This window comes from Ovis aries, chromosome 6, assembly GCF_016772045.2.
Source record: "Ovis aries strain OAR_USU_Benz2616 breed Rambouillet chromosome 6, ARS-UI_Ramb_v3.0, whole genome shotgun sequence".
NCBI classification, from domain to species: domain Eukaryota; kingdom Metazoa; phylum Chordata; class Mammalia; order Artiodactyla; family Bovidae; genus Ovis; species Ovis aries.
This window is the reverse complement of record NC_056059.1, coordinates 31,419,225-31,434,185: the sequence shown is the minus strand read 5'-3', so window position 1 is coordinate 31,434,185 and position 14,961 is coordinate 31,419,225. Positions and strand designations below refer to the sequence as shown.

The window sequence follows — 14,961 nt, the reverse complement described above, 5'->3', positions numbered from 1 at the left end:
AGCCCCCAAATACCACTGCGGAGACCTGTATGTACCCCTCGCTTTGAGACCTGCTCTCATAATCAGACATGGAAATAGGCCTTTATGGGCCCTGGCAGGGCTCTCTGAGCTGCCTGGGCAGGAAATGTCAGGGAACTGTGCAGATGGTACCCACTCTAGAACGCTCATGACCTTGGCCCTGACTGTTCTCACCCTGTGAGAATGGGCACAGCTGGAGGAGGGCCAGAGCTAGGCAAGTCTGAGGCAGAGCCCAAAGAGTATTTGGAATTGAGAGTAAAATCTCTATGAAAAGTATACATTTTAAAAGCTGCAGTCTTTGCAGCTACCCCCACCCCCATCCCAGACTCTGGAAGTGAGTAAAAGAAGAAAAAGGGTATTTCTTATTTGAATTTAACTACTTCTGAAAGCCTCTGGTCAACTTTTCTTCTTATTCTCCAAGGTAAGATTATTTCGCCTTTGGCACTGAAAGGAAACTAGATCAGTTGTGTGAAAAACCCCAAATGATGTATTTTACCAACTTCAGACTTGTCCCAAGGCTTTCTCTCACACTGTGTTAAATAATAGAAGTCTGTTTAATTGAATCCCTTTGTCTGTAGCATATGCTGGGTGACATTATGCCAGCATCTTGCTCTAAGCAGCAAAACGTTCTTCGTAAAAGCATTAAGATTCAGAGCATCTTTCTGGATATAGGGTAGGAACACAGAACTGCAGCAGCTTGAAACCACATAAAAACAGTGCCTCTGAAATGTAATTGCAAAAACACATCACAACAAACCAGCGTGGGGGGTAGGTAATATTTAGGATTCTAAAATGAAATTTTTTTACAAAAAGAGGGGAGAGGAAAGACTATAAGAATGGAGGGAGGAAAGCATTTGTGGTACAAATCTTATCTAAAGAACTTAACTTTATAATGTTTTGCATGTCCTAACTTTCCACCCGTAGGCTAATCTATATGTTTATTTCCCCTTGACAGCCACCATCCTTTAGAGATGGGGTTATTGATGGATATATTGTGGACTGAGGCAGTTAACCAGGTCTGCAGTAACACATGATTGTGTGTTTCACCCCAAGGATCCTGGAGCTTCAGCAGAATGGTGACATGGACATTCTGAAGCACAAGTGGTGGCCCAAGAATGGGCAGTGTGACCTGTACTCCTCAGTGGACACAAAGCAGAAAGGAGGCGCCCTGGACATAAAGAGCTTTGCAGGGGTTTTTTGTATCCTGGCTGCTGGCATTGTCCTCTCCTGCTTTATAGCCATGCTGGAGACGTGGTGGAACAAGAGGAAAGGCTCCCGGGTTCCATCGAAAGAGGTACTTGATTGAAAGCTTCGGCACTATGTTGAGCGAACACGCGGGCTGTGTTTCCAGGGAGGGTCATCACAGGGAAGGGGATGGTGGTTGGGGGTGGGATTTGTTTCTTCTTTCCTTGAAGAATGAAAATAAACTTATGAAATGTAAAAATTGGTAAGATCAATACCAATTTGCATTTTTAAGACATCCCAGATCCATGAAGAGGAAACGATAGCATTTGAAAGACTGACAGTTTCATGAGCCATAATGGGCCTTGAAATTCTCCCGAATCTTAGAATAGACTAGGTCTATGATTTTCCTAAAGGCTGTGATTCCCTTGACCATTTAACAAAGACACTTATTATTTTATTTCAAGTAGCTGTTTAACTTATGGGTAAATTACTAGTGTCTCTGAGATTCAGCCTAAGAAATGCAGTGTTACAGTAAAATAGTCAGTTTTCTCTTCACTGCCAGGGACTGCATCCCTCTGTCTGCATGTAGACCTGAGAAGTGATCATATGTTTTCAACCCTTTGATGACTCTAAGCTTAACAAATCCATACTGTGGAATCATCTAGAATTCCATCTTTCATCTTTCCTCCTGGATCAGCTTTACTCCAGGGCCATATTAAAATTTTTCCAGAGATTTGAAAGAATAATTTCAGAGTTACATATATCTTTTAAAGTGCCCTGTGCTTTATTTTCATTTAAAAAAAAATGTGGGATTTATAAATTTTCAGAGACCATCTGAAGTTAAACTACTTGATTTATTTATCTTACTTCCACTGGATCAAAAGGTGAAAAAAATTCTTAATAATGAACTCATATTCACTAAAGCTTCACAAACTGAAATGAAAAACGACCTGAATTTGCTGAATAATTTGATTTGCTGGATAGTTTCAAAGAAAGACAGTTTTCTGTAACTAGACCTTGGCTAACTTATGCCTAAGTAAATCCTAAGAGGATCTGCTTTAAGGTCCAAATAAAAAAGACTTCTCATTTGCATGTGAATTTTTGCATGTCAATATATTCTTTCAAACAGATTGTTTCCTAAAATTTTCTAAGGATTGCTTCCTACCACCTTATACGAAAAATTGATCAGCACCATTTACAAGGAAAAGCTTGGCTCGGCAAAGATAAATTTTAGCTTCCTACCTGTCTGAGTGATCATACATTCTAAATTAGTGGGGTATAAACTAAAAATTAATCAGATTTTTCTGTAGTGTTTTCTTTGTGGAATAAACTTCTGGTATCTCTGCTGACACTGATTCAACGCCAAAGACCACATTAATGCAACATTATAGCCGAGACATCATAGTCTCAAAAATCTGAAAATTAAGGACTCCCCAAGCTCCTTATATTTTGAATTACTATACATGATATTAAATTTTTGCATTATTATATCTGTTGATGGATGACTACATTATAGTTGCTGTGGGAACCATAAAATTCTATCTTTCAACACTCTAAAGTCTCAGTGATAATATTGCATTAATGGATATTTTTATCGGATTTTGAAATGAGAAAGGAGAAGCAAAAACAGTGATGCACATCAAAATATTTTTCACTGAGGAGCACTTTAATTGCACAATGAAAAAAATACATCCTCCATTCTAATTCATAGCAGCTAATCCAGATCATATGAACAAATATTTTCTTTTATGATTGATAGATATTTTAAATTTTAATTTATTGGATATAATTAAATCCTCGTAAATTTAGTTTATTGAATTTGGCTATAAAGAAGACTGATAAAAAGGACAATTTTCTTTCCTGCCAGTTTTATTTTTCAAATATTGGGCTTTAATGCTCACTTTTAGTGAAAGTCCTAAGGAATTTATGAATTAATTTCAACTCCAGGAATATGAGATTTTACTTCCTTTTTCTTCATTAAGCACCTTCTTACTAAGATTCCATTAGCGTAGCTCAAAATGTCTTTGATTTAGAGGCCATTTAGTATTAAGCTGGCCCTAAACTGAAGCTGTCACTCACATGTCATGACTTAAAGGGGTCTCTAAAGCTTCTTTTGCTGACCTCACAATATTGAATCATTCAGGCTCTAGGTACCTTGAGTGTATGAAATCCCTCAATCAGAAACTGATTCTCTTGTGTTGAGTGTTGCTCTCTCTAAACAATCTAGCTGAATCTAGCACATGTTTCTAGCTGAAAGAGAAATAACCCTTTAACAGTCACTAACACTTTAGTGTAAACTAGCATTTCAACTTAGTATTACTTATCTCCAAGAATGGAAAGTTAAGGTTAGGAGTGAACAGAGGAAAGAAACAAAACCCAACTTGGAATGAGACATCCTGAAGAAGGAGGAAGCATGCAAATAGAAGAGGTGGGGGTGGGGGAACGTGTAGCCAGAGCCATACATTCTGTTTGTATAATTTTGCCTGGGTCTGTCCCTGCTCTTGTAGAAGGCAATCACCCATCTACTACTCCCATATTTTGTAGTTGCATGTGGCATTTGCTCATTTAAGAACTTTCATTGCAAGAAAAAGATAGATAACCTTATCTTAGAATCATATGGGTACCCCCATAACCTAGCACAGTGCCTGGCTCATATTAGGTGCTCAATAAATATTTGTTAATTGAATAAACCCCAAAGTTCAGTTCATTACCTATCATGTTTGCTGAACTACTTTTTATTTTTTTAACCATGGAAGCTAGTACTGATGAGAACCTTATCTTCTTTTTCTTCATCTCCAGGATGACAAGGAAATTGACCTGGAGCACCTCCATAGACGTGTAAATAGCTTGTGCACAGATGACGACAGCCCCCATAAACAGTTTTCCACCTCGTCAATTGACTTGACCCCTCTGGACATTGACACTTTGCCAACACGACAAGCACTGGAGCAAATCAGTGATTTCAGGAACACTCATATTACCACAACAACCTTTATCCCAGAGCAGATCCAGACTCTTAGCCGCACACTGTCAGCTAAAGCTGCCTCTGGTTTCGCTTTTGGCAACGTGCCTGAGCACCGAACTGGCCCTTTTAGGCACAGGGCACCTAACGGGGGCTTTTTCAGGAGTCCTATCAAAACAATGTCATCTATTCCCTATCAACCAACTCCTACCCTGGGGCTCAATCTGGGTAACGATCCAGACCGAGGCACTTCCATATGAGAATCCAACAGAGTCTCTCCACTGTTTCTCTTTAGGACTCCCTTTGCGAGGAGCAACTGTAAGCTTGTGGGACTAACATGGATGTAACTTTTTTTTAATCAGGATTATTAGTAACAATTCTAGTTCTTTCTCTCTACCTTCTCCCTCTTCTCTTTCCTCTACTTCTTTCTCTCTCTTCTTCCCCTCTCTTTCCAGACATCTCCTTCCACTTTGTTTCATTACTCAATTTGTTCCCCCAGAAGGTAGTATGCTAGGATCCTATTAGACTGCTTTTCATATACTGTACTTCAAGAATAGGGAACATGCACTGAGTATACTAGGAGTATATGCAGGATTAATTTTACACAAAGGCCTCTTCTGTAACGTTTCTCTATTTTTAAAACTATAATTGCAATAACTTCAGTCTTTTTACATTCTTCTGCTGCATCCATAAAATGCTCCACTGCTGTCGAGTGTCCTTTGACTATGGACCAAAGGCAACCCCTGCAGTGTTTATAGAATAATTTAAAGACCATTCAGGCCACATAATATGAGAATGCAATTTTGTAGGATTACAAAAAAGCCATTAATATGCCAGTCAAGACTACAGTTAAAACTACTCTTGCACTGCAGCAGTGCATATGACCTTTATGTGATTGTACAGTATTAAAAAGGCTTTTTTTTGCTTATGTACAGTAAACTTTATCATATGGCAGCAGCCTCTATTGTGTTAAATAAATTAGTATCTCATATATACATATATATGCACCTATATAATGTGTATATATATTCAAAGGCGGCCATTGCTATTGCAATTCATTTAATAAAGCTTTAGTTTAAAAAAAAAAGTATTGTATACAGGAATTATGTATAGTGCAGGGGGTCTTTTCAGTTAGAAAAGGCAGGTTGCTTTAATGTTATTCTGACTCGCATTGTTTGCCAACAGAGAATATTTTATACTTTTGTTATTAAAACATCCAGGGCGATTTAATATTTGTTCCTAGATGTAACTCATTCGAATAGATTTCTGCATTTGTTATTCAGCAATGTATAAAGCTAACCTTGATAATTTTACTTTTAATTAATTATCCAAATGGAAATTGTTGTTAGCTGAACCACATTCACCACAGCACAGAGAGCTCTATCCGAGTTTAGATGTAGATCATTGGAGGTTAATAAATTCTCTTCCAAAGCAGTGAGCCAATCAATACAACTGTAGTTGGGGAGAGATGGGAGCCCTTAAGAAATATTGATGTGGCCTTAATTACTGTCATACATTATCCTAAAGAAGAAAATATAACAACCCTCCTGGGCTCTCAACTTCACCCCCTTTTTTATTCAGTTCTATTTGGAGGAGTTATGTATTTTTTACATTAGTGCCAAGTGTATAGAAGGATGACAACAAAAAACAGTGCCTCTTTGTGCACAATCCTTTTAAAGTAGCATTCTTACCTTTTAGAAATGTAGAAAGAATTTCGTTTGTAATCCTTCAATTAAAATGTGGTAAGTAGGAAGCAAGAACTTATCCTGTGTTTTTACGCAGCCATAGACTTATTTTATTCTAATTCATTCCATGGCTAGGATTGATATAGGAATCAACCTATGTGATTTGCTTTAGGAGAAATTAAAAGATATATTCTTAAGGTATATTATATTTTGATGCTAATTCTGTTCTGGGGAGCATCTTGTCCTGTCACTGTTTTTGTACTAAATTGTCAAATATTGTCTACTGTGTAAGGCAGAAAATTTTCTTATCATGCAAAACCATTTTGTTTCCAGGGTAACAAGTATCTCCGTGCATGCACAACTTGTTTTCCCTTGTAACATCCATGAGCTCATTCACGACTCTGATTTTAAAACAAAAAATCTTTACAACAAGCTATATAGGGACATACCAGATGTTGCAGTGATTTTAGCTATCAACAAACTGTTAACCATGTACAATATTTAAAATAGGCCTATTTTGATGTATTGCCTATTATACAAATACACAAACCACTTTTTGAAGGCCTCAGTTATGAGTGACAGAGCTTTCTGTGTATAATTTGTCTAAATAATTTGTCTAATAAAAATGTTTTCTAAACTTGCTCTCCTACCATTGAAGTCTTAACTATTCAATTTGAAAATGCTTACCCTCTCACAGATAGAACTGAATTTTTCTAAAAATTTATCTTGAATTAAAGCATAACACACATTAAGTTTTGCTAGCAGAACGATACTATAATGAGTGGCTCTCTAAAAACAGTACCACTGATGTTCTAAACCAATGCAAGACCGCCTTTCTGCTATTAGAGACTATCTGAATCAATGATATATTTGTTTTCCTTTGTGAACATCTCTATGAGCACCTTTTTGGGAAAGATTTATCCTGTTTCATGTAAACAATGCAGCCATTATAATAATAGTAGGATGAGGGTTTGTTACTTTTAAAAAAAGTTAAAGGTAATTATTAAACTTAGAATTTGTGTATTAATATTTGCTTTGCTGTTGGGGAAATATTCATTATGCTGAATCTATTAATTTGGAAATTGACTCCCACATTATTTCTAATAGAGCGTTATTTTCTGCATTTGAACTACAATATTTAATTCTTCTAGCATTTAATTCACTCAATGGAGATGTGTATCTGAAAACATATTCAATTTAGCTTAAAATCTCTACTTTTCTAGAATTTTTTAGTGTTGAAACTAGAAGGAACTGTAGCGATCTAGACTATCTCCCTTATTTTACAGATAAGAAAACATAGGATGCTGAGAAGCTGTGACTCGCCCCAATGTTTGACAATCTGAGTCTTTTTTAAACTCTGCCATGCCTCAGTCACACTCACGCAGACCCTAATCAGTGGTGCATTTGAGGGGTGGCCCAGGTACAATGACTCCACCCACTCCTCTCTCGCCAAGCTTAGGCTGCAGATCTCTAGAACCTTTCTTCCTCTTCGGGGACCACTTAGAGCATCTGATTCACCTTCCCATTTTACAGATGCGAAAGTGAGCACCTCAAGCTGCATCAGGTCACAGCTAGTGGCGGAACTTGGGGCATCTTGCTTCTGCCCTCCGCTACTTCCGTTAGCCCAGTGCTCACCCTGATCCTCACCACTTCCACCCAACTTGCTATTTCAAAACAAGACAAACACCCTACATACACGTACTTTTATTCCACTCAGAGGTCGAATTTATTCCACTGGTGAATCATTAAGAGAATTGGTTGTCCCTTTCAACCCCATCAGAAGTTATGCACAGGGTTTTGGTTTAATTCTACATTAGAAAATTGTGAGACCTTCTTTCTTCCTCATACATAACGAACTACAGGCAATTTGTCATTTTCTCAATTATGTTATTTTTCATCTCTTTTAGTATGGTTGGTTGTCAATTGAATAAATACTTTAAAAAATAGACTTTGCTGGACGGTACTTTGCTTCATCAATTAGAAAGAAAGATGAGAAAAATCAATTTATCCTACATAATGCCTTTAAAACCACAAAATTGGATAACAAATTATAAGTATTCTATAATCAGAATTTGGGGATGGTGAAACACATTTTGAATTATGAGAATAGTAAATAAATCAGAGCTAATAACTTTTGTGCTAGTAAACGTAGGTTTTATTCTTAAATATACATCTCATGATAATTGATAAAACACAATGGGCTCTTTAGAAATGGGCTTCCCTCTAGAGTGTTTTTATTTCTAAAAATGAATCCTTTATCCAGTCCTTGTGATCAGATATTAATAAATGAGTAGTAATTATGACATTTTACAAAAATCATTTCAATTTAAAAAAAAAACACTTATTTATTTGGCTGCACCGGTCTTAGTTGCAGCATGTGGGGATCTAGTTCCCTGAGCAGGGATCAAACCTGGGCCCCCTGCACTGGAGTACAGTCCTAGCCACTGGACCACCAGGGAAGTCCCTCAGCAAATATTAATAAACACCATCTCATGAGGTAACATCTGTGAGCTCTCTTGGATGGAAATGACTTACCTGACATTGAAAAATTAGGAGATAAATCTTCTTAGATTTGATAGATTTAATTCAATTCTATTAGTGTTGACTGAAAACCTGCTCCATAAAGCCACAGTGCTAAGCAGTTACACATCACGTAGATGAGGACATTTTCACGAATGGGTCTGGATGTGTTCGTGGGCACTGGCCTTTCCTTGTCCCTGTTCAACATGCGGGATATGGAGGCCACCTTACAGACTTTCTAGAGTGGCAGAATTAGTCACCCCAATCCAGTATCTCCTCAAGGGCCTGGACAGTCCAGCTGACTGGGCCAGTCCATCCTGGAAGTTCTCATGTGCTGACTGAGTCTGCCATCTTAGATTCAGATTCCTTCCACAAGGAAGACTTGAAAATCTCCCAAAATGCCAGACCATGAGGCCAAATTTTCAAAAACATGAAAATCACCCTGAGACACGGGGAAACTGCTGTCTAACCCGTGCTCCTGGTCCATAGAACTCAAAGACTGATTCCTTCCCTCAGGCGTCCGCATCAGAGTGGCACAGACCAGAGCGCTCATTTTCCGTCCCTGCAGATAATCCCTCGGGATGATTAGAGCACTGTAGACTTTCCAACAGCTTGCTTCAAAGGGACCAAACACAAGAAATCTTATTCAGGCTACTCTTCAACTTTCATACATTTTTATTTGAATTGCAAATAAGGCTCCTAGTTACTGTTCCTGTCATCTAAGACACGGGATACACCGTGACCTAAGATCCAGATGAAAGTAAAGTGTTTTACAGGCTGCCCACCACGAGCACAGCCTCCAACCCGCACACACCCCCAGGAGAACAGAAAAGACGTGGTTTTGCTGCATTTTGCAGAGCTGCACAGAGGCACAGAGCGACTGCACCACCTAACGATTCAGCCTACCGTGGGAACAGAAACACTAAATGAGCTGCGGCGGGTTTTCTCACCTGACTTTGCTTACTTTCTTTTTTTCAACAGCTTTCATTTGTTTCCTTAGAATATTAGTAACAAAGCGCATATTGTTCAAAGTTGATAAATTTTTGCATATCTAAAAGCTCTACCCTAACATGCTATTACACACCATTTAAGACAAAGGGTCATCTTTGGACTGGTTTTGCGCGTTTCTGGGATTTATTCCCAGTGGAGATGAGAAACTGTTGTCTGCACTTGTTACCTACCTTGTGCCACAAACATACCTTTCTGGACTTCATTAAGAATGAGGCCCCTTTTCCTTTTGGAAAAACTCTATAGGTTCCAACCTATAGAATTGGCAACATATTTCAAAAGTCTCAAATTGTCTGTGATATGATAGAAAATTCCAAAAATTTTATATTAATTATCATTCATTTAAAACTAATTAAGCTTTCATAGCAGCTATTTCAAAAGAAGAAGCATATGTCATAAAATCAAAGAACAGTAAAATGTCAGAACCAGAGAGGGATGGAATAATAAATACAAATATTTTAATAGGTAATTTTCCTGCCATAAAATTTGAAGTAGAAGAAGAGGCAAACTTTAATTTTTAAAGTTGTTTTGAAGATTCTAGGAATCAAGTAGCCTATACCTATGGCTATTTTTCATTTAAAAAATTAAACATCAGTGTTGGATATCAGTAAACAAATTACAGTTTGCTTATTCACTACCCAAAGGGTTCATAATAGCAGGCCTTTATTATTCTAATGTGAAATAAAATGAGGTTCAATTTGCAAAATTTTAAGTTATAGAAAACTTTTCAGAATCATAGCCATTTCATGGAGCAAGAGATATCTCTATCTATTTCACACTACATAAATAAGGAGTTCATAGGTGATATTTAATTCTTCTTCAGAACTGTGTTAAAACTGACTTTCAAATAGTTAATGCTATTTGAACTTAATGCTAGCCTTCTATTAATATCCATTTATAAAAGTTGGCTATAAGACTTGTTTTTCGATATCAAAGCACAGTAAAAATAAGCTGAAAATAAACGTGTCAATGTGCCGAGCTGTTTAGTTTGACTTTTTGTTCTCAGAATAGTTATTGATACCTAATGTGCTACAGAAGTAACTTCATCTACTTTTGTAGGTGATGTTAGAAAACACTTTGAATATTAGTTGTTAGATGGATTAGAGCCCCATCATATGTCTAATTGACATAATTGACCCTAGAGATCAAATGCAGAACTTTCATTCACACAACGTTTTTAATGAATATAATACTTTTTTCCAAATTAAGTATAAAAATTAAAAATAAGCAGTGTAGACCTTCCAGATTCAATTCTGCATAACCAAGCATTTTAAAACTTATTGCTCACTCACTCAGATTTCTCCATGGAAATGTCATGGTAAAAACAATTGTTCATAATCTGAGCAACACGTGAACAAAATCACCTCTCACACATGTAGCCTTTATAGCTTTTGGTGTGTCCAATTAACATGGTAAGTCCTATACTGCTCAATCACCAATTCATATATAATTCTTTCTTGTTCATCACCATTAAATGACATTTTAATGATGTATTTTAATCATAATAATGATTTTGTGTCTCTTTTAAAAATGAGTATTAATACATAGGCTGCAAAGAGAATATTAGGAACAAAACAACCACACAAGATCAATCGGTCCATTGATGGACACTGTCTGAGCACCCACTATGAGCAAGGCATCTTAGACAGAGCTTTCCTAAGCGGTGCACTAAGGCATACTCCTCAGCAGCAGGAGATGGGAGGTGCTGAGGTATTGGTGCCCTCATCATCAGGGCGGTAGGGTGGGCCCCTGGCCAAGAGCTCTGCCCATGAGCCATTTTATTCATTTACACCGAGACTTAGCTAAGAGAGCTTCCAAAGCTGGAGAAACAAAATAGACACATTTTAAACTTTGAATAAAAACTCATGGTTTAAGTAACATCAGAAGACAAGAATATGACTTATGATACACAGTACATTTAATTGTCAGATTAGTGCTATCAAGAGAACATTCTATGAGAAGAGAAGAAGAATGAGGCTATGTGACTTGGGATGGTTTCATGGAGTAAGTAGAAATTTAGCCTAAGCTTAGAGGAAAGGTCATGCATGTATGCTAAGTCACTTCAGTCATGTCTGACCCTTTGCCATCCCATGGACTGCAGCTCACCAGGCTCCTCTGTCCATGCAATTCCCCATGGCAAGTGGGTTGCCACGCCCTCCTCCAGGGGATCTTCCTGACTCAGGAATCAAACCGCGTCTCTTACGGCTCCAGCATTGGCAGGCAGGTTCTTTACCACTAGCACCACCTGGGGAGCCCAGAGGAAAGGTGAGAAGACTGCAAAAGGGCCTCCCAGTGGAGGGAACAGGGCAACCAAAGCACAAGAAAGGGAGAGAACGCCCAGAAGAGCAGTAGCCCATGATGTCTAGAATGTGGTTTCACATCAGGAAGTAGCAGGAAGTGAAGCTGGGTGAGACTGTGGGAAAATGCCTATAGACTGGGCACGAGAGATCATACTCTCCTGTTCATTCATCCATTCATGTATTCAACGTATCATCACTGAGATCCTACTAAGTGCAGGAACTATTCTACGTGCTGGGGATACAGCAGTAAACAAGACAGAAATCCCTGCCCTCATGGCATTTACAATCAACTGAAGGATGAGATGGTTGGATGGCATCACCAACTCAATGGACATGAGTTTGAGTAAACTCCGAGAGTTGGTGCTGGACAGGGAGGCCTGGCATGCTGCAATCCGTGGGGTCACCAAGACTTGGACACAACTGAGCAACCGAACTGAACTGAACTGAAGGAGACAACCTATAAGCAGGATAAATAAGTGAAGCACACTGTCTAATGGATGATAAGTGCTGTAGAGAAAGACAAAGAGGAGGAGCAGGAAGGCCAAAGTGAACGTGGGATTTGCTTTATATTAAATAAGGTAACCGGGGAGGTCTCCCTAATAAGTCAACATTTGACTGAAGCTTTAAAGCAACGGTCCCCAGCTTTTTTGGCACCAGGGGCCATTTCACGGAAAACAGCTTTTTCACGGACTGGGATAGGAGTAGGGGACGGTTTCAGGATGATTCAAGTGCATTACATTTATTGGACACTTTATTTCTATTATTATTATATCAGCTGCACCTTCAGTCATCAGGCATTAGATGCCAGAGTTTGGGGACCCCTGCCTTAAAGGGAGTGAAAGAGTTAGTCATACTGCTCTTGGAGGAAAGAACATCCAGACTTTGGGGACAGCTAGTACAAAGACTCTGAGGTAGGGGTGTATGGGCATGTTTGAAGAACAGTGGGGAAATCAGTGTAGCTGGACTGGAATGGGTGATGGGAGGGAAGGGAGGAAAAGAGCCCAAAGGGGAACACAGAACCCACTTATAAGGCTTTATAGAATGCCATCAGATTTGGGGTTTTATTCTGCGAGAGATGGGAAATCATTGGTGTGTACTGAGCACAGGGGAATGCTTGTTACTTATCCAACATGTTGATTACAAAGTCAGACGTAAATCAATCTTGGGATCAAAGTGCTGCCGCTTCCCCACCCTCCCTGGGGCCTAAATATTTGCCCAAAATTCGAGTGTTATGGGAGAGTGACATATGGTGCCAGTTGCTGGCTGTGCCTCCCTTTGAATTTCAGTCTTTGAACCATCAGAAGGAGATTGAAACAGGGCTGGTGTTCACAGAGGCTCATGACAATGGTGTGCTGGAGATTTCCATGGGCATTGGCGAGCCCACTGAAGAATTTAACTGAAGGAAAACTCAGGCTCTTAAAGAGGTTCTTTATGAAGTTTAAGCTATTAGTGATTCAGGGAATGGAACAGATAAGAGGCCAATGGAAACCCTTGTGCAGTATAGTTCAGGTGTGAGCTGAGCTCAGTGGTAACTGAAAAAAGGAAAGAGGTTACAGATGGCAGATATATTTTGAAAGAAGAATTAAGAGAACTTAATGGTTCACTGAATATAGAGTGTAAAAGAGAATCATATATGACTGATTTTTCAAGGTTAGATGCTAGAAAAGTGGAAACAATTTTATCAAAAAGTACTGAAGTCAGAAGAATATTTTTTTCTTGTTAATCTCCATTTTTTCTTAAGTTGGGAAGTTTAAAATAGAAGAAATCATAGGATTGAGAATTGTTTATTTTCCTTCCGTTGAAGCTTGAGTGACAGATTCCAAACTGGTATTGGCGGGGCGGGGCAGGGGTCGGGGGGGCGGACCTGAGGCATTGTCTAGAGTCCATGATTTTTAATCTGTGCTCCACAGGTGCCTAAGTTTTCCTCAAGATTTCTGGGATGCTGGTCTGAAGTGGGGCCCCCTGGGCTTCAGTCAGAGCTACCTTTGCTCTGATCTGTTTACATATTTGACTTTCAGTGATATTTTCCTCACATTCCGAATGACACATTACTGACAGGTGACCAAGATTTCAAGTCAGATGTTTTCTGAGGCAACTCACTGCAGCAGTCAACATTTTCCATTGCCTCAGTCGTGTCCAACTCTTTGTGACCCCATGGACTGTAGCCTACCAGGCTCCTCCGTCCATGGGATTCTCCAGGCAAGAGTACTGGAGTGGGGTGCCATTTCCTTCTCCAGGGGATCTTCCCAACCCAGGGATCGAACCCGGATCTCCTGCATTCCAAGCAGACGCTTTAACCTCTGAGCCACCAGGGAAGCCCCGCTTCACTGTTACTCTTCCTTATAGTTTCCCTTTGTACTGTGTCAAAAGTTACCCCAACTGGTTCTTTAAAATGTTATAGAACAAGCTCCACCCTTTTTTTCCTCCATGACATTTGTCATTTTGCTCACTTCCCTGGTGGCTCAGATGGTAAAGAATTTGCTTGCAATGCAATGCAGGATACCCAGGCTTGATCCCTGGGTCGGGAAGATCCCCTGGAGAAGGGGATGGCTACCCACTCCAGTATTCTTGCCTAGAGAATTCTTGCCATAGACAGAGGAGCCTGGTGGGCTACAGTCCATGGGACTGCAAAGAGTCGGACACACAGAGTGACTAATTCTTTCACCACACAGTGAATACCCAGAATTGAGCAAACTGTGACACTGTGACAGAGACTCAAATCCCATCATGGCAGCTTGACACAGACCCAATATCTCCAAAGTCCTAACAGAAAAACAAGCTGGAACCAAGTTCCCTAGCTTAAAAAAATTAGGCTGGCTAGAACAACCATGGAGCAGACATACCTGAACAGAAATTCAAAGAAAATGTTCTAAATACAGGCTTGTCTTATAAAAGAACAAACTAAAATTAGCCCAAACATTACAAACACCTGCTATGTGAAAGCCAGTGTACTTGGCATGAGTCAAATCAAATACTTGTAGAACTAACTGTGCTTGGTTCCCGTAATTGCTGTGTGCTTTGAGTTCTGAGTCTATTTCAGGAGAGTTCAGAGAGGTCAGAAAGCATCACTAGCACAGTTAAGTGAACTGCAAGAGAATAAAAAGTCAGGTCTGAAATAGTCATCATCGCCAATCCTATCCTTTTTGAGTGTTTCAGAGGTGAGCTTTCAACAGGCAGGTGCCATCAAAAAAGACTAATTTTGTTCCAGATGTTGTCTGCCAGCTTTATCTCTTGACACTGAGGTTATGATGATGGTTCACTTTTAAGAGGTCAAAGGCGATTT

At 39.2% G+C, this 14,961-nt stretch overlaps 1 protein-coding gene and 1 non-coding gene across 2 annotated transcripts in view; one reads left to right on the top strand and one right to left on the bottom strand.

The window, feature by feature from the left end:
• GRID2 (glutamate ionotropic receptor delta type subunit 2) overlaps positions 1 to 6,487 on the top strand; it is a 1,640,866-nt gene extending 1,634,379 nt beyond the window's left edge. Inside the window, exons 15-16 of the mRNA XM_004009703.6 lie at positions 1,072 to 1,312; positions 4,003 to 6,487. Of these exons, the coding sequence (XP_004009752.1) occupies positions 1,072 to 1,312; positions 4,003 to 4,425 (664 nt within the window). The 3' untranslated portion in view covers positions 4,426 to 6,487. The remainder of the gene's footprint in view (positions 1 to 1,071; positions 1,313 to 4,002) is intronic.
• Positions 6,488 to 13,921: 7,434 nt separating this feature from the next.
• TRNAS-GGA (transfer RNA serine (anticodon GGA)) lies at positions 13,922 to 13,993 on the bottom strand. Its single transcript has one exon. It is a non-coding gene; the product is annotated as a tRNA-Ser (tRNA).
• Positions 13,994 to 14,961: the final 968 nt, after the last annotated feature.